At 36.2% G+C, this 19,489-nt stretch overlaps 1 protein-coding gene across 4 annotated transcripts in view; it reads left to right on the top strand.

Annotated features, from left to right (window-relative positions):
* ryr3 (ryanodine receptor 3) overlaps positions 1 to 19,489 on the top strand; it is a 165,697-nt gene that overhangs the window by 143,812 nt on the left and 2,396 nt on the right. For 2 of the 4 annotated variants that reach the window (XM_056445346.1, XM_056445344.1), the window contains 21 exons: positions 1,537 to 1,554; positions 2,294 to 2,374; positions 3,087 to 3,175; positions 5,118 to 5,246; positions 5,326 to 5,430; positions 5,523 to 5,604; positions 5,679 to 6,985; positions 8,513 to 8,556; positions 8,643 to 8,808; positions 8,884 to 8,970; positions 9,048 to 9,248; positions 9,349 to 9,479; positions 11,700 to 11,742; positions 11,814 to 11,941; positions 13,993 to 14,053; positions 14,142 to 14,288; positions 14,375 to 14,509; positions 16,226 to 16,382; positions 16,473 to 16,537; positions 18,059 to 18,159; positions 18,246 to 18,297. In XM_056445346.1, the coding sequence (XP_056301321.1) occupies positions 1,537 to 1,554; positions 2,294 to 2,374; positions 3,087 to 3,175; positions 5,118 to 5,246; positions 5,326 to 5,430; positions 5,523 to 5,604; positions 5,679 to 6,985; positions 8,513 to 8,556; positions 8,643 to 8,808; positions 8,884 to 8,970; positions 9,048 to 9,248; positions 9,349 to 9,479; positions 11,700 to 11,742; positions 11,814 to 11,941; positions 13,993 to 14,053; positions 14,142 to 14,288; positions 14,375 to 14,509; positions 16,226 to 16,382; positions 16,473 to 16,537; positions 18,059 to 18,159; positions 18,246 to 18,297 (3,329 nt within the window). The remainder of the gene's footprint in view (positions 1 to 1,536; positions 1,555 to 2,293; positions 2,375 to 3,086; positions 3,176 to 5,117; positions 5,247 to 5,325; positions 5,431 to 5,522; positions 5,605 to 5,678; positions 6,986 to 8,512; positions 8,557 to 8,642; positions 8,809 to 8,883; positions 8,971 to 9,047; positions 9,249 to 9,348; positions 9,480 to 11,699; positions 11,743 to 11,813; positions 11,942 to 13,992; positions 14,054 to 14,141; positions 14,289 to 14,374; positions 14,510 to 16,225; positions 16,383 to 16,472; positions 16,538 to 18,058; positions 18,160 to 18,245; positions 18,298 to 19,489) is intronic. The other 2 variants (XM_056445347.1, XM_056445345.1) reach the window with 1 other exon arrangement.

The raw sequence follows: 19,489 nt of genomic DNA, 5'->3' as shown, positions 1-19,489 counted from the left end.
AAGCAACGGTACATGATAGAAGGAATATTTTCTATATTAAAAGGAGTTTTTGTTCTAACCAACACCTGAAATTGAAATATTAGAAATGGCTTCTATTTCTAATACACAAGTAGTGACAGATAAATCATAAGAAAATCACCAAGACTTACAAATAAACAATATTTTATTGCCGTCATTTAACAAAATGTATGCACTTTTGTGATGCCCTCAGCTCTTGGAGTTGTCTCGGAAAATAGTCTACAGGTTTGTCCTTGGAACAGGGATGTTTAGCTTCTAAATGTGGTTTTAATTTAGAAGGTTCCACGCTCTTTTGTGAGAGCACTTCACATTGAGGTTTTAAGCCTTTTTTGTCATCAAAATATGTAAATCCATACTTTACATATTCCGGGTCGTACTTGCGCTTCGACATATTTGTTGCTTTAATTAAATGAAATTTCACATGTCAAATGGTCTGGTTGTCGCTCGCACATTTCAAAATAAAAGTCCGGTATAAACAAAATAAATAAAAAATTACAAATTTTTGACCACACACTCTGCGACCCCTTGAAAATGTTCCCACGACCCACCAGTTGAGAAACACTGATTTATATTATTTGCTAATTAATATCCTCATGTGGAACTCTGAATCTGCATCTCATTTCGGAGTCAGCTACTGTCCACTGGAGGTTGCATTTCGGGCACGGACGCATCCTTTGAGAGCCTTTATGAAAGATTTAATTTAATTTAATTTAATTTAATTTAATTTAATTTAATTTAATTTAATTTAATTTAATTTAATTTAATTTAATTTAATTTAATTTAATTTAATTTAATTTAATTTAATTTAATTTAATTTAATTTAGTTTAATTTAATTTAATTTAATTTAATCCATCAAAAAAATCTGGGGTGCTGAAATATAATTGGCTAAAGTGGCATTGGGCAGTTTAAAAGAAACAAAACAAAGACAGTGTTCCAGCCCGGAAAACCCCTTTTCAAAGCAGAATATCTGACTTCAGCATTGTTTTTCAGATAAACAAGTATGTTCACTTGGCATGTTTCTTAAATATCTGCAAATCTATTATGGTATTTTTATGTTTTACAAGAGTCGAAAACTTACATACAGCACCTTTAAGTTGAAGGAATGAAATATTAAGTATGATACAGAATATGATCGAAAACACTGAAGCACTGAAAATAACACTAACCCTTTCTTTAACGACTGATATTGCAGGATATCTCTATACTCACAACTAAACAAGCTGTCCAATCTGTGCCCAATCCCAATGAATAACATGTTATTTATGTGTTATACAGTGATTCATGATTCATCTATAGTGTCAGTATAATGGATTGCATCTAATCAAAACCCACAGGTCTTAATTTGAGTCAAACACATGTGAAGTCTGTCTGTCTACATGTACATCTGTAACTGCATATCCATCTTTCTGGCTAAAGTACAATGACGCTTCTTTTTTTCTTTCTGGTATTTAGTCTCTTTCCATTTGCTTATGTCTGCTCTCTTTGTTTGTTTCCCATCATTTTGTACTGGATTGCAGTCAACGTGAAAGGACGGGGTAAATATAGTTTAGCTACTCATTTCGCAGTGCTTTACCCTGGCATGTTGCCATTTGTCAAAACGTTACCTTCTCCCCTGCTACTGGTGAATGCCCTTCTCTTCAGCACTGGCTGCTAGAGACTAATGCATGCTCACACAGACTATAGACCGATTCATTTGCCTAACCCCCTTTACTAAACTTGTTCACTAAATGGGAACATTCTGTCTTCCATGTGAACATTACAGATCATCTGTACTCATACCGTGTTGGGAAAAAAAAGAAATTAATACACGTTACAAGAGGTGTACACTCAGCTAAAGATTAGACCACAGCTACGAAATGAGCAAAGAGCTTTGCCATGCTGTGAATCTGGGGCTATTTCACAAAGCTGGTTCCTCACATGACTAACTTTCACAAGCAGATGGGATAACCTCTTGATCAAATCACTGAAAGCATCAGTTGGATTATACTGTGATTGTATCTCGAGCAAACGCTGCACACCGTCCTTGTGAAAGTTACTTGGCTCACCCAGCTTTCTGAAATTTCTGTCATTTCAGTGTATTAATCAACAAGCTTTTCTTTTTCCAGTCAGCTCTTGGGATGCAGTTGCGAGCCTGCAATCTAAAGCTCCTCATCCTAAGTGAAGCAAGCTCCCAAAATATGTGCTAGGCACCTGCTTGCTTGAGACTGTTGTAAAACTGCTATTATGTATCGCTTCAAAAATATGGCCCATGAATAATGCAATCTCATCTTTCAGGTTCTAAAGTACTACAAAATGATGACTTTACAAAGGATCTGTTCAGGTTTTTGCAACTTCTGTGTGAGGGCCACAATAATGGTAAGAACTTTGCATTTTTTTTCATTTAAAAAATGCAGTTAATTTGGAAATAAAATAACTCAATGCCTATTTTTAAGTATAAAAGTTAATAGTGTTAACTCACATTTATATCAATTAAACATTTAGTATACTACAGAAAAAATATCCCAGCAGGCACAGGACGTCAACATGACGTCAGATTGTCGTTGTACTCCAACGTCGTGGGATATTCCATTTTGTTTGGAAATGAAAATTGGAGTGACGTCAGAACCAAACGTCAGGCTGACCTCAATGTCCAACCTAAAATCAACCAAATATCAACGTCTAATCATGCTTGACGTTGTGTGGACGTTACCACTATGACGTCTATCAGATGTTGGATTAAATAAATGTCAGTATTTGACGTCAATACGACGTTGGTTCAAGATGTTGTCTCGACTTTGGATTTTGGTCACTTTCCAACACAACCTAAAATCAACCAAATATCAACATCATTTGACGCTGTTATTGGATGTCAAAATAACGTTGTCCTTGACGCCGGCTAGACCATGAATTTAGATCACCTGACGTCACGATCTAAAACTAACCTTATATTAACGTCTTATGATGTCTGCTGGGATGGCTTGCAAGACAATAAAAAGAAACAATCAAAAAATAGATTGATTTCACAAAATGCTTCCCCTTAATTATGTTTCACTGACTGTTCTTTACTGTTTAATTTCCTCCTCAACAGATTTCCAAAACTTCTTACGAACACAAACTGGAAACACTACAACAGTCAACATCATCATTAGCACTGTGGACTACCTATTACGTCTACAAGTAACACAAACTAAAAACATATGTTGAGTTGAAGACAAAATTATTATCCCTCCTCTGAAATTTTCAGTCTTTTTTAATATTCCCCAATTGCCGTTTAACAGAGTTTTTAAAAAACATTTTAGAGCATAGTGGTTTGTTCTGTAGCCAATTCAAAACAAATATTTTGTAAGGGAACTAATAATATTGACCAAAGAGAGATAGTTCACCTAAAACTTACCTGTAATTTACTCACCCATAGGTTATCCAAGATGTGCTGTAGGTGACTTTTTTCTTTAATAATACATTAAAGAAGATTTTTAGCTGAATCTGTGGTCCTTGATGATTCATTTAACTCCAGTGAATGGTTATAGGTTTTTTAGATTAAAAATAAACACATACAGTGGGTGACACTTTAAAATGAGCATCACTGCCACAAGTGGCACCACTGCCACACTAAAGGAGTAAGAACATGTTTTTAGGTATAACCACAGTTTGCGACTATGTTGCCAAGGGGCACAAAGGGACAGGATGCGAACGGTCAGAAATATACAGTAGCTGTAAATACCCTGCTACTTGTAAATGAAGATGAAATAATAAAACAAAGCATTATAATTACTTCATTAATCATTAAAAACTTGTTAACAAGCTTTATTATCATTGTAAACTTGTTAAGTGAAATGAGGATTCATTTTGGAAAGTAAAATTAAAGAAATAAAAGACAACTAAAATGAAAGTACAAACATGCATACAAATAAGTAGGCCTAAATAAAGCAGTGTTTTAGCCGAAATATAGAGAGATGTACAGTGTTTGTTATTTTAAAGTGATAGGACTAAGACAGTCAAAAAATAAGCTTTTTCATTCATGTTTTCATTTACAGTTTTCATTTACATTTTCGTTGTTGATTATATTTTACTATCTCATTTTATGTCTTAATTATTGTACATAAATATATAATAATAACATAAATAAATGAATAATTAAATAGGCCTAAATAATTATTTATTTAAAGACATTAACAGCAAAACGGTCCGGCGCATGGTCTAAAGGGATCTTAAGTTGAATGCTACTTCATCAAAAGCATACAAATAAATTGACCTACCTCAAGCAGATCACTAAAATTAAAACAAGTCCCGTAAGTTTATTTTTAAGAATTTAGTTTCAGTTCAGTTCAGTTTTCAAAATGTCAATGTTCTCCTTCAAATTATAAATATTTTTTTCTCTTTTTAAAGTATTAATGGCTCAGTATCATTAATAGTAATAATTTAATAATAATTTCAGTCACCTTGCATATGCGTGTGATTTACAATATTATTAACTTTAATTTATAGCCTGGTCAATCAGTTTTCGGCGACTGTAGTCCGATTTTAGACTGGTCACTTTTGAGGTTGAAAGCGTGAGGGTGTGCTTGAATGGGAGGTCAGGTGATGCAGTTTGTTGATAGATATTAGTGGTTCTGCTTTTATCAAATGTGACTGGAATACAATTGGGCTCCAGTCTCACATGTCTTTGTATGTGTTTAGGTTTAATCTAAAAAGCCTATATCCATTCACTGCCATTATATGAATCTCCAAAGACCACAGATTCAGCTCAAAATATTCTTTAATCTTCTACTAAAGAAAGTCACCTGGTTATGATCATTTATGATTATTTTTGGGTGAACTGTCCATTTAATTTTAATTTTAATTTTTAAAAATGTAAAAAAAGCACACATACTGTATTCCAGCCAAACTAAAATAAATAAGACATTCTCTAGAAGCAAGATATAGTAGGAACTGTGAAAATTCCCTTTCTCTTTTAAATATCACTTGGGAAATGTTTGGAAAATAATACAAATTTCACTAATTGATAATAATTTTGTCTTCATCTTAGATATTATATATGATCAAACCATACCCCTGGATTTAAATCAAAGTGAATCATATTTCAGTATGCAGTAATGGCTGTATTTATTTTCACCTCCAGGAATCCATAAGTGATTTTTATTGGTATTACTCTGGGAAGGATGTCATGGATGAGGCTGGACAACATAATTTCTCCAAAGCTTTATCAGTAGCAAAACAAATCTTTAACTCTCTCACTGAGTACATTCAGGTAATGCTTATGCAGTTCACCTATGTTAAAGTACAACACATGTCTTTGCATTTCATGAGGCTTTATTTCTTGTATTTAGGGGCCTTGCATTGGAAATCAGCAGAGTTTGGCACACAGCAGGTTGTGGGATGCGGTGGTCGGGTTCCTGCATGTTTTCGCCAACATGCAAATGAAATTGTCGCAGGTACTGTAACACGTCAGTGCATCCAAGATGTAGATGATTAAATCTATCAAATATGAATTCTCTCTAGATTAAATGTCATTCATTTGTTTCAGGATTCTAGCCAAATCACTTTATTGAAGGAGCTGATGGATTTGCAGAAAGATATGGTGGTCATGATGTTATCTCTTCTAGAGGGTGAGAGTTTATCAGTCTTTCAACAGGACTGGTGAGAGACTTGTAATTGTTAACGCATCATCTGCATGTTACAGGTAATGTGGTGAATGGAACTATCGGTAAGCAGATGGTGGACACCTTAGTGGAGTCATCCAGCAATGTGGAAATGATCCTCAAGTTCTTCGATATGTTCCTTAAACTAAAGGACCTCACTTCGTCTGACAACTTTAAGGAGTATGACCCAGACTGCAAGGGCATGATCTCCAAGAGGGACTTCCAGAAGTCTATGGAGAGCCAGAAGCAGTACACACAATCTGAGATTGAGTTTCTCCTGTCCTGCGTGGAAGCAGATGAAAACGACATGTTCAACTACAGCGATTTTGTGGAACGCTTCCATGAGCCAGCCAAAGACATTGGCTTCAATGTGGCCGTGCTTCTCACTAACCTATCTGAACACATGCCTCACGACTCACGCCTGTCCACCTTTTTAGACCTGGCTGAAAGCGTGCTCAGTTATTTTGAGCCGTACCTGGGCCGTATCGAGATCATGGGTGGTGCCAAAAGAATCGAAAGGGTTTACTTTGAGATCAGCGAGTCTAGCAGAACTCAGTGGGAGAAGCCACAAGTCAAAGAGTCCAAACGACAATTCATCTTTGATGTGGTCAATGAAGGGGGTGAGAGCGAGAAGATGGAGATGTTCGTGAACTTCTGTGAGGACACCATCTTTGAGATGCAATTAGCCTCTCAGATCTCTGAGCCAGACACCACAGAAAGACCTGAGGAGGACGAAGAGGAGGAGTTGCACAGTCTTCTCGAAGGCTTGTCTGAGGAGGAGGACGCATCTCTGGAGTCCGCCTCGGCCTTCACTGCAGCCTGCGCCTCTGTGAAGAAGAGCATGTCTAATTTCCGTCAAATGCTGACGTTTAAGAGTATGAAGAAGCAGATGAAGAAGTTCAGAAAGCTTACTATTAGGGAAATGATCACTGGGTTCTTCTCCTTCTTCTGGATGCTCTTCACTGGGTTCTTCAAAGGCATTTTCAGCATCATCTTCGGATTCTTCCATATTATTTGGTCCTCTATGTTTGGAGGGGGTCTTGTAGAGGGGGCTAAAAACATGAAAGTGACTGATATCTTGGGTAATATGCCGGATCCGACTCAGTTTGGGATTCATGGCGATGTGCTAGAAGCAGAAAAAGCAGAGATCAGCGAGATGGTGGTTTCGGCAGACATGGTGCAGATGACAGGGGCTGGTGGTGTTGAGAAGCTGGAGACTGATGTGATCATGGATTTACTCAATCCGGCTGTGAAGAAAGAGGGGAAGCATGGAGCAGAGCCTGGTCTGGGTGATGTGTGTGAAATCCTGACAGAGACCAGCGCACCTGTTGAGAAGAAGAAGAGCCAGGTTTGTGTTCCTTACATTGGCTGTTGGAAAATATTAGGACACCCTGTTGAATTTCAGGGTTTTCTTTATCAGGATATAAGAAAAAATGAAATGGTCTTTGTAGGTCTTAACATTTGGAAGATAAAACCTCTGAAGAACAACTTCACACGTCTTTATTTATTTAATAAAACTAAAGCCAATGTAAAAAAAGCCATTGTGACAAACTTAGGACACCCTATGAATGCTTGTACATCCACTTTTAGCATTCAGATTTTAAAACCTGCCAAAGATAAGATCATTTTTCATGTCCTGGTATGAAAAAATGTGAATTTTGTAACAACAAATTTTCACATGACTGTATATTAGCTGATATTTGTATGATGTAGGGTGTTGCAGTGATTTATCAATGACGATGGTGTTGGGACACAAAATTAGTTGTTTTGAACTTATATTGTATGCTGTAAATCAGTGGTCCCCAACCCCCGGGCTCAATTGGTACTGGACTGCACAAGAAATCATTAATTTTTCCATTTTATTTATTATCTGAGTCTGAACAATATTTTATTTTGAGAAATCTTTTATTTAGAAAATTACTGTATTGTTTTATTTACACCTCGGTATCTTGAGAGCCAGAATTTAACCAACATGCTAGCAAAATGAGTAAGAAACACTCGTCTCTGGAAAGTTTCTTTGCGAAGGGGAAAGGCCCAGTGAAGGACCCATGAACTGCCAAGGAATGGATCCGCAAACCATTTGTCAACAAATCAGGTGAATCCAGCATGTCTGTGCAAAAGGAAGATCAACTGCTGTAGATTGTAAATGATGGCGCCCTTCACAAATCGCATCTTTTTAGTTTTTTCCAATGGAGGCGGGCGGCTTGCGTGCATGCGATTAGCTCGCTCCAGAATGCCGCAAGTGCACCGCAAGTCATCTCAGACAAACACAGAACATCCACATTTTTAATTTTCTCCATAAACAAAACTTGTATCAGAGTTGCAGCAATGTTTTGTCAGCTTGTCATTCTCTGAGAAAACGGTTGGTCTACTAGCGATCTACGTACACTGTCAACACATTCCACCCCCCTCCACCCCCTACCGCTGGGCCGCGGAAAAATTGACAATCGTTGACTGATCCATGGTGATATAAAAGTTGGGGACCACTGCTATAGATGACAACTGTTGCTTTGCCAGAAAGATTTGAATGTTTATGTCCAATAAGACCATAGAAGCTCTCCACAGAAATGATTATTGCTAGGTGATTATTTTGAGTAGCTTTTATGACAGCAAGACAGCCATTGTTTTTTAATGCAAGTCAGATGCTGTTCTGAATTCTTAATGATATTACACACATGGCAAGAGTTGGCAAGCAGTGACTGGTTAGCAGTGTGTAGTTCACAATATGACAAAGAATACAAAATCACACAGTCTGACACAATATTGTAAAGTCTGAACCCCGCAATAGTCATTGAACAAGTTGTGCTTTCAAGTCCTCAAAGTCAATTTGTTTCATGAAATTGGTGGATTTGACAAGGTGCATTTGCTTATACAGAAAGTAGCAGCAGAGAAGCCAGAATCTGAGCCAGAGAAAGCTGAGTAAGTTGACATCAATAATGAATTAATTAAATATTGTCTGATCATTTCTTTGTCAGAATACCCTGACATACCAATATTTTTTTTAGCACCGAGAACCAAGAGAAAGAAGACAAGACTAAAGAGGAAGCACCCGAGGAACCAGCAGCAGAAAAACCAGCTCCGAAAGTCAAACGCGGCTCATCAAAGGATGAAACTCCAGCATTCATGGCCAGCTTCTTTGCAGGACTTGAAGTCTACAAAACCAAAATGCTGGTAAGAAATGAATAAAATCATGCTTTCTTTTTAAGAGGCAAACATGAAAAGTTAACATTTACTTCTTCCCTCTAGAACTACCTGGCTCGTAATTTCTACAACCTCCGCTTTCTGGCTCTGTTCGTGGCCTTTGCCATCAACTTCATCCTGCTCTTCTACAAGGTGCCCTTTTTTCTTAAATCTTCAAAAGGGCTTTATGCAAAATTCATAACACCTTTCAATATTACTGCCATTTAAAGGTGACCGGTGATTTTGACGATGAGGAAGAAGAAGAAGGATCCTGGGGTGGTGAGGAGGAGGAGGCTGATGAAGATGAAGGAGGAATGGAGTACTTCATTCTTCAGGAGAGCACTGGCTACATGGCTCCCACATTGACGTTCCTGGCCATTCTGCACACTGTCATCTCCTTGCTCTGCGTCTTTGGATATTACTGTCTTAAGGTCGATTCTTCTGGTTTGGTTTCATTTATCAGAGACATAAAAGAATGTTAAAGTCAGATGTGTCACAACATTAATCATGTTTTCTCCTTACTGACTGCAGGTTCCTTTAGTGGTGTTCAAGCGGGAAAAGGAGATTGCGAGGAAGCTGGAGTTCGATGGTTTGTATATTACTGAACAGCCGTCTGATGATGACATCAAAGGACAGTGGGATCGTTTGGTCATTGCAACTCCGTAAGAAACACTTTGGATCTTCTTTTTCATTCAGTTTTTTTTATTACTTTTGTTTACACTATCAGAGTTTCAGACATTATTATACATAGTTGCTAAAACAATCAGTACTGTAGAAACACTTTAGTCACACATACATCAGTAGCATATAGGGATGTAACGATTCACCTGACTCACAATTTGATACGATTCAGGATTTAGTCACGATTTTTTAACAGAATTATTTAAAATAACTTTAGGTGAAGAGTCCTTTCATTTTTTTAAATGCTGCACGTTTTTGCTAAATAATATATTTTCTGCTATAAGTAAATTGCTGTTTTAAAAACAAATTCCAATAAAATGAACAACACAAATTAATCATTAATATAAACAAACTAAAACTGTGACTGTGTTGGGATTGGACATTTTTAAAAAGAAATATCAGCATATTAATGCTTTCTGGCATAAGCTAAGGTCTTTGCACATTTACAATGTCCCCTGCTGATGAAAAAACTCTTTCACTGGGAACTGAGATGACTAGTGTGGAGAGGAAAGCCTTTCCTAAACCAGAGAGCAGTGTGTACAGAGGCGGTCAATAGCCCCCTCTGGTCCAGGGGACTGGCCACTGGCATAAAATACTGATTATAACATTACTAATTATATACTGTAGTAGGATAGATACAGGAGTTGAACATGATTATGAAGGTGAATAATTATTATTACTTGGATAATTAATTTGTATAAGTATCAGTGTGATACACTTAAGAAGAGATAATCTTGACATTTTTAATATTCAATAATAATATGCAAATTATTAAAATATGCATAAAGTAATTTGAATAGGGGAGGGTAAAAATAATCTTATACCTGGTTCTGTAACAGAACAACTTTCACTTTCGCTATGAAAACACTGATGCATTGTCTGATCTCCGTGGCACTCATCGGACTATGTGGAGCTGCAAATCATCCGGTCCACATGGTTTGGCTTATTAATAGTTTTTTGCGTATAGACGTCTGTGACAGACGTTTTTCACTGTGCCGACAGTTTATGTGCATAATATTCGTTGTTCTGTTAGTGTAAGAAAGTGTCTTTTTGCAGTATTTGCACACAGTTTGTGTTTTGTCTGGCGCTCTTCACCGCTGTCATTTTACTCTGCCTCCCCACCTCTTGCTCGTCGCTGATGTGCAGGTAAAGCAAGGTTGCGCCTGTAAACACAGCGCCCCCTTTGTTCAAAAAAATGTATTAAGAATCATTCAACATTTCTACCGTTTTGAATCGTCACATATTTGAATCAATTTTCAACCGGCTCGCAGTGAATCGTTACATCCCTAGTAGCATGTGATTTATCATGTAATTACAATTATAAATGATAATGTAATTACACATTATAAGTCATGTTTTTTTATAAAGTTCAAAGTTTAAGTCATCATCATGGAAAAACAATCTTACTTGCTGATACAATGTGCTAAAATGTACAATATATGTTTTCTTTTATTACTTGCTATTACTTACTATTTATAGAGAACTTTATAAAAAAATATTTACAACAGAAAATTTTACATTCGAAAATATAAAATTGTACAGTATTCCACATGAAATAATGAACAAATACAAAAATAATAATAATAAATAAAGAAAAGACACAACACTTGGGGATTTACATTGTTCCAGATTCAATGCATTCAACAGTTGTTAACATTGCACTAATTAACCCAGTTCTTACAATGTTTTAGAAATAAGTCATTTTTAAGGCTCAAAATAAATGTCAGTTCTTCCATAATGCTTATTTCTTTCACAATTTCTATCCAGTTTCCAATAGAGGGGTAGTCATGCTTATACCAGTACCTGGTTATACTCTTCACAATATTTGTTTTCAATAAACATTTAAACTGAATGAACTATCAACACAATGCAATATTTTAGGGTTCAGTGCTAATCTGTTTTGAACTTTCATAAAGCATTATACATGTTCATTTTGTCTTTCATTAGAACATAATTAACCAAGAATTTGTTAACCCTAACCTAACTAAACCTAACCCTAACCCATACGGCCACTTTATATACATTTCATTCATATATAGATTTCAGTTTGTATCAGATTTACATATGTAACTCACATACTGCTTATCAGAAAAACACATTAACTTATGAATCAATCAATACTTTGAGGTATCCATCATTTGATGCCATGTATCCATAACCATCCATTATCACTGAATTTTTAATACAATATCTTTTTTCAGGTCCTTCCCTAACAATTACTGGGACAAATTTGTGAAGAGGAAGGTAAGCGGAATCATATGAAACTTATCATGTGACTCACTGATGGTGCATGTAACTTTCACTGTTCTCTTCAGGTCATTAATAAATACGGTGACCTGTACGGAGCTGAGCGCATTGCTGAGCTGCTGGGTCTGGACAAGAGTGCGCTGGACTTTGATCCCACTGAAGAGGCTGTGGTGAAGGAAGCCTCCCTGCTTTCCTGGTGAGCTCACGGATCCTGAATATGTTCATGGTTCTTTTTATCCTAGACTGCTGTTTCCAGGCTCCCAAAATTCCAGAAGTTTGTTGACATCCTGGATCTCTGAAATACCTCCTGAGAAATACACAAAGGGATTGGTTAGCGGGCCTATTGTTTTTTTGATATGAATACTATAAATGCCATGCCTGGGGGTGGGGTTTGTGTAAATTTCAGGGTTTGTGATGTCACCAACCCAGGAAGAAGCTCATTGTAGTTTCTGCCAACTGTGCTGTGATCCTTAAAGAGACAGAATGTTAAAAGTTTTAAATGTGTTTAAGTTTAAAGTTTGCAAGATAAACAAAATTAAAACTTTGTTCCCAATTATTGCAATTATTTAATAGAATACACACATATACACACGCACACGCACACACACACACACACACACACACACACACACATATAATATAGATATATATATATATATATATATATATATATATATATATATATATATATATATATATATATATAGTTCTGTTTGGTTCTTGAATCTGATATTCTGCCAGTAACAGCAGTCGTTCAGCCTTTTAACCTTTCACCTTTGTGTATTACTCCGCCCACACACAGCGACAAGAAAACACTCTACAGTTTGACAAATATTGCTGCTGTTGGCCAACATAATGTACTTTTGGGGCTTTTTAGTGGAGAATGGAGTTGTTTAGATTGCAACTATGCAGTTTATTTATAAGGATAGTGCCTATTTTAAAATATTTATAATTTCTAAGACGTCGGTGGCCATTAGCCAGTCTTTGTCATCGGTGGATGATGTTCATCCACAAGATGGCGACAGGGATCACATAATAAGCCCTAAGAGAAAGCAGTGTAATTTCAAACTACAGCTAATTAAATCATTATTAAACAGGTAAGTGACGTTCTAAGTCGATCTCTCTCTCTCTTGTATGTTGTAGTGTTGTATTTATACCACAGTAATATTGTGATCTCCCTATTGCAACAGAGAAGTACTGGGAGATATCTCTGTAGACTGATGGCATTTCATGCTGTTCAGTCTTAAATATTTAAAACGTGAGCATAATCACCTGTTTTGTCATCACTTTAGACATTATGCTAGAGAATCATTCAAATACTAGCTCTAAAGTGATGTTTGTGAATTAGTAACGGCTTCAGCTGTTACTGACATCAGCTACAGATGTGAATAAATGGTGGAAGAAAGTAGTTCCTGATACAAAGGATTTTTAGACTCTCTGTGTTTGGTTTTCTTTTTTTATATAAATAATTACGCCGTAAAACTGTTGTATAAACGCAATGGGACACTAAGGCACGAGGCCGTACATGCCTCCCACCAGTGCCACATCGCACTGCTACTTGTGTGATATTGCTTTTATTTATATATATAATATATATATATATATATATATATATATATATATATATATATATATATATATATATATACACATTGAAAATATTAATAAAAAAATTTATTCTGAGCATTAAATTGGTAACACTTTAGAATAAGGTTGTATTAGTTCATATTAATTTGTATATTTACTGACATGAACTAACAATGAACAACTTTGTTTTCTCCCATAAGCAGAAGTTAAAAAATAGGAATAAACACTGTTTGTTTGTTCATGTTAACTCAGTGCATTAACTAATATTAGCAAGCATGAATTTGGATTTAAATATTTCATTATTGAATGTTGACCTATGATTAATAAATGATGTACAAGTATTGTTCACATTATTTTATTAGATCATGTTAGTAAATACATCTAATAACATTAACTAATAAAAACTAACCTTATTGTTCATCAAATCAGCATGTACGTGTTAAATACAATAAATAAATCCAGAAAACAATTTAAATAGCATTTCACACAGTAGCAGTTTCAGTATTTTTACAGTACTTTTGTTCAAATGAATACGTCTTTGTCTTGAAAACAGTATTGAGTATAATAAGATCTCTGTTGTTAACATTAGTAAATGCATTAATCTAACTTAAATAAAAAATCATTATCATGGACTCATTCAAGTTTTGATTTCAATTGCAGGTTGAGCTCCATTGACACCAAGTACCATGTCTGGAAAATGGGGGTGGTGATGACGGACAACGTGAGACTGACTCCGATTTGAAAACATTAAGAAAATAATCGTATATTAGGACAATAACACACTTTTTTTTGTTTTCTTTGCTCTCCAGTCTTTCCTCTACCTGATTTGGTACACCACCATGTCTATTCTGGGACATTACAATAACTTCTTCTTCGCAGCTCATTTGTTGGACATCGCCATGGGCTTCAAGACTTTGAGGACCATCTTGTCGTCTGTGACACACAACGGCAAACAGGCAAGTGTCCTCCAGCAGGGGGCGCAGCAGAGCAGCTTTAAAGACCTTTTCAAGTCTAACGAGAAGCTGATGTGCTTTTTGTGCAGCTGGTGTTGACTGTGGGTCTGCTGGCCGTGGTGGTTTACCTTTACACCGTGGTGGCTTTTAACTTCTTCCGCAAGTTCTACAACAAGAGCGAGGATGAGGACGCGCCTGACATGAAATGTGACGATATGATGACTGTGAGTTCAGTTTGGTGTTTCAAAGCATCCCTCGTGTTGAAGAAGCATTTTTTTGCTTTTGTTACTTGTTAATCTGGAAATTATCAAAGTGGCTGTGTTGGCATGGGTGGATTATTGCACAAATGCTGAAACCTTCCGGAAGAAATGCACTTTTTATTGGAGATTAATTTATTCTGTCAGATGGTGCATCAAACAATGTTCAGCAGTCGTGTGGCCTGAATCCTGATTTTGTTTTTTTTCCTTGAATATTATTTCATTTTACTATTATTATCTTAAATAGAAAATAAGGGGGAAATAAATGGTATTGAAAATTAAATGATATGGAAAGTCAATGGTATTTATATAGTAAAATTTACAAACAGTAAAAATAACTGTCAATATCAGGATATAAGTCACTGGCCACAAGACATTACTTAACAATAAGAAGTCATTTTAAATGAATAGACCATTTTGAGGTATGTAAACAATAACAATGGTCCTAACGTATTTCCTGTTGTAGTTTGAAATTTCCATAACCAAGAATCCTAAAAGGTCCACATATTGATGGATAATGTTATGACAGCTGTTTTAAACGTTGAGATGGGATTGAATCGCATCTTGTTACAGTTATTAAAATAGTTTGACAACAAGCTGGAAATGTTCATGGGTTAATGGCATCACCACATTGAAATGGTCTATAGTCAGTAAGATTTATTTAGTGTTTGACTTGAGCGATAAATTCATTAAGTTACAAAAAGATTTACCACAAACACATTTACAAAAGAAAAAAAAAGAAAGAAAAAACAAACAGGGCCCAGGTTTTCAAAAGTAATCAAGTGGGATTTTGGATCAAATCTTGGAAATGGGTCTTTTCAAAAGTAACAGAGGGATTCTGAATTAAGATCAGACCATGTTATCCAATTTTACATTTTATTTGGATCAAACCTGCCCACTTTGAACTCAGATTGGGATCTATTTGATCCAAAAAAAATGGATGTATTCAGTTGTGGTTTGTTGAACCAAATAAAAGTATTTTTAAGTGAATGATCACAAACTTAATGGTTACTGATGATATATTAAGTCATTCCTATTTGAAGCCTATATGAAGCATGTCACATCTAATGAAATACAGTAAACAACTACAATAAAATTATATAAAAGCAGTATTGTATTAGACAGGGTTCATATGGTCATGGACATAGCATTCCAAATCTGGAATTTAATCTAGATAAATTTTTTCGGGAAAACTGGCCTGAAGATCAAATCAACATGTGTGAAATACAAGAAATCATTTTAGAAAACTGTACATTTAAGTAGTATTTACAAAGTTTTATTTGTTTCCTCAAAATAATGCATCTTTGGTGAATAGAAAACCTTACCAATCTCAAACTTTTCAACAGTATTAAACTTCTTTTAACATTATAAGCATTATAATTTTACATTTTTAACATTATAAGAAATGCATGAACTAACATTACATGCGGACATACCTTTTATGTCACTATGTTTCAAAGTAGTTGACATCACATAATAAGATGCCATTTTGAGCTAAAAATGTATTAGTAAATTATGATTAATACACATGATAGAAGTATTCTTCATTGTTAATTCATGTTGACAAACGTAATAGGTAATAACTCTATTGTAAAGTCTTAACAGTCACCATATGTGTGAATTATGAACGTGAATAGGTTTGCCAGGTCATTAATAACTAAACCCGATCCCATGGTTCCTCAGTGCTACCTGTTCCACATGTACGTGGGTGTGAGAGCCGGCGGTGGCATCGGTGATGAAATCGAGGACCCTGCTGGAGACCCTTATGAGCTCTACCGTATACTGTTTGACATCACCTTCTTCTTCTTCGTCATCGTCATCCTGCTGGCCATCATTCAGGGTAATGCAATACAGCTGCAAAAGCAACACACTCAATGCTTTGCACATTCAGAACAGTGGCGTAATGTCGAATGCTTTCATTGTCATCCAGGTTTGATTATTGATGCCTTTGGTGAATTGAGAGATCAGCAGGAGCAGGTGAAGGAGGACATGGAGGTCAGTGGCTACAGTCAATTCATTGTCAGTTCACCTTCAGTGTTGAATCCTCTCCTGTACACACAGTGCAGTCATTACCCTATGCAATCTCTTGGCAATTCCTAACTTTTTGATTTAGTGGCCAGTTTTTTTCATGATCTCATTCATACATAGGGGTTAGGGTGGGGTGCATGCCTCCTTTTATAAATGGTACATTTACATACTAAAGGAAAGTATAAATTTGTACATTATTAGTCACTTTTCTGACAATATGTAAAATAGTTACGTTTCCTTGTGAGAACGGGCTTGTCAAGCACAGATGTTTCTTCTGGATGTTCACCTTTCTTCACTGCTGCTTCTTTGTTTTATACCAATGGGCAAACCCACGTAAAGGTGAATTTCCGACACCTACTGGACTGGAGTGTGGAACTAACTGAATGCTGATGACACCTACTTTAGTGCTGAGGCTGTTTTTACACACCCAGTTCAGTAATTTACATCAATGAGTACGTTTACATGGACACAATAATACGATTTTAATACGACTAAAACAATAATCTGATTAGGAGTCTACCATGAAAACAGTGATTTTTGATGACTTTAATCTGACTGTAGTCATAATCAACCTAAACAGAAATCGAATTAAGACATGTGGATTATGCCTATATTGAAGTTCAGTACAGACATGTAAACACCGCAAACTATTACCGTCGTGTAGGACTTTTTGCTGCGTTTTGTGACAGGATATTCCATGCACACAGCTGTTTGACACTATTCTCTGCACCTACCGAGTCAGTAAAGGACCACAGATACCTGCATCGCTACATGCAGAGGTTTTTCCCCGCCCTTTTGGCATGTGGTATCAAATTCCATTAAAACAACTTCCACCAGTCCTTACTTCATATTCGCATCCAATAGCTCAGTATGTCACAGGGCATGAATAAAATGTTCCTGAATGAAAATGAGTGCCAAACTTCAGTTAAAGTCAAAATGTAAAAATAAACACTCAAAATTAGATGAAACTCTGGAGGAAACGTGGATAGCGCTGTGAAGCAATGACGTTAATCATTCTGTGCTGTAACATGTAAAACGGGATCATGAAAGCAACATTCAAAAAGCAACTGTTGTAAACACCTTAATCATATTATTGTCTGATTCAGATTCAAGGCAAATAGTTTGATTACTGAGCTCCATGTAAACATAGTCATTGACAACTGCACAAGATTAACTTCCAAAAACAAGTTGGTACCAGACTGAACAACTAGTCAATTACACATTTAAATGCTGAGACAGTCAATTGGGTGTCAACAATTACATGTTCAGCAGTTAATTCACCTTTAGTGCTCAATCCTGTTCTGTGCACATCACAGTTTTTAAGGTGATATGATGTTTCCATATATACATATCAGTACACAATTATGATATTCACCAGTAAACATGACATCTACCTTTATGTATACAAATGTATCCCAATGTACCTGCCGCTTTTGAAACATTACAGCATGTATGTGGCCTAAAAAAGAGCACATTCTGTTTTTCTAGACAAAATGCTTCATCTGTGGAATCGGGAATGACTACTTTGACAGAACTCCGCATGGCTTTGAGACGCATACCTTACAAGAGCACAATCTGGCCAACTACTTGTGAGTAAAACCACCAGATGACCTTTATAAAGCAAACAGCACATCTGCATACAGATGTATTCAGATATAATATTTCTCTTGAACAGATTCTTCCTGATGTATCTTATCAACAAAGATGAGACTGAGCACACCGGTCAGGTAATCTACAAATCTAATGAAATCTATTGGATCCCTTTGAATATCGTGCTACCATTTTAAAGTTTGAGGGTGGAAACTAATTTGATCCTTGTGAACGTTCATTTTTTTGTTTTAATACAATGTCGTGGTACTAGGGATGTGACAAGATCTCATGTCACGAGATCTCGCAAGATTAAATTGCAACACGATTTCTCATGGAGGTGAAAAGTTGTCTCGTGAGTTGTGATGTTATGATGGAGCGTGGAGGGTGAATTAGCATTGAAGATTGGATTTGAACAGCACATCAAGTGCTTTGCACACACCTGGCAACCCACGCTGCCTCTGTGTTGCGCGTCACTTGTTTACTTGGGCGGTTGTGATAGCTGTGTTTTTTTTTCTTACGGCTGCCGCATCCAACAGAGGCTACAACTGCAGCCACACACATTAATAATGCTTCATAACCATGCGATGGAATAGCACTTTAGATATGCTGAAAATCATAATCGTCGTAAACACAATTGGAATTAAGACATGTGGAGCATTCCTATTCCAGTGGCCTCATGAAGTGCAGTACAGACATGTAAACAATCAAAATATTACAATCATGAGGACTTTTAGCTGCATTTTGCGACAGGATAAGCCATACACACAGGGCTGTTTGACACTATTCTCTGCAAATACAGAGTCATTAAAGTGCCACAGACGCACACATCTCTAAGCGAGCACACGCGTGCACGCACACACGCACACACGCACACACACACACACCGTTAACTCCTCGAGACTCGTCACATCATCATCATCATCATCATCATCATCACAGAGCTCACATTTATGCTGTCCAGGAAAAACATCAGTTCTTTTTTCATTCAGCGAACGGTATTAAATTACATTAAACCAACTCTCTCCTATCAGGCCTTACTTCATTGTCGTATCCAGTGCCTCAGAGTGAGTCACGGGGGCATGAATGAAATGTTGCTGAATGAAAGAGATGCTGATGAAAAATGACTAATTGAATACCAAAAATTACATATATTTTTTAAAGTTCTATTTGTGGAAAGGAGTTCGATTTCTCACGTAAAGTCAGTAGATAGAGTTTATAGTTAAATATTTAGCAGTGTTTGCATGTCCTTTATGGCATATAATTCATTAAAATAGAAATAAAATATCATTCATTATAATAAAAAACACCTAAATTGTTTTGCATTTTGTG

Source organism: Danio aesculapii, chromosome 20 (assembly GCF_903798145.1).
Source record: "Danio aesculapii chromosome 20, fDanAes4.1, whole genome shotgun sequence".
NCBI lineage: Eukaryota > Metazoa > Chordata > Actinopteri > Cypriniformes > Danionidae > Danio > Danio aesculapii.
This window is presented reverse-complemented; position numbering and strand designations above follow the sequence as displayed.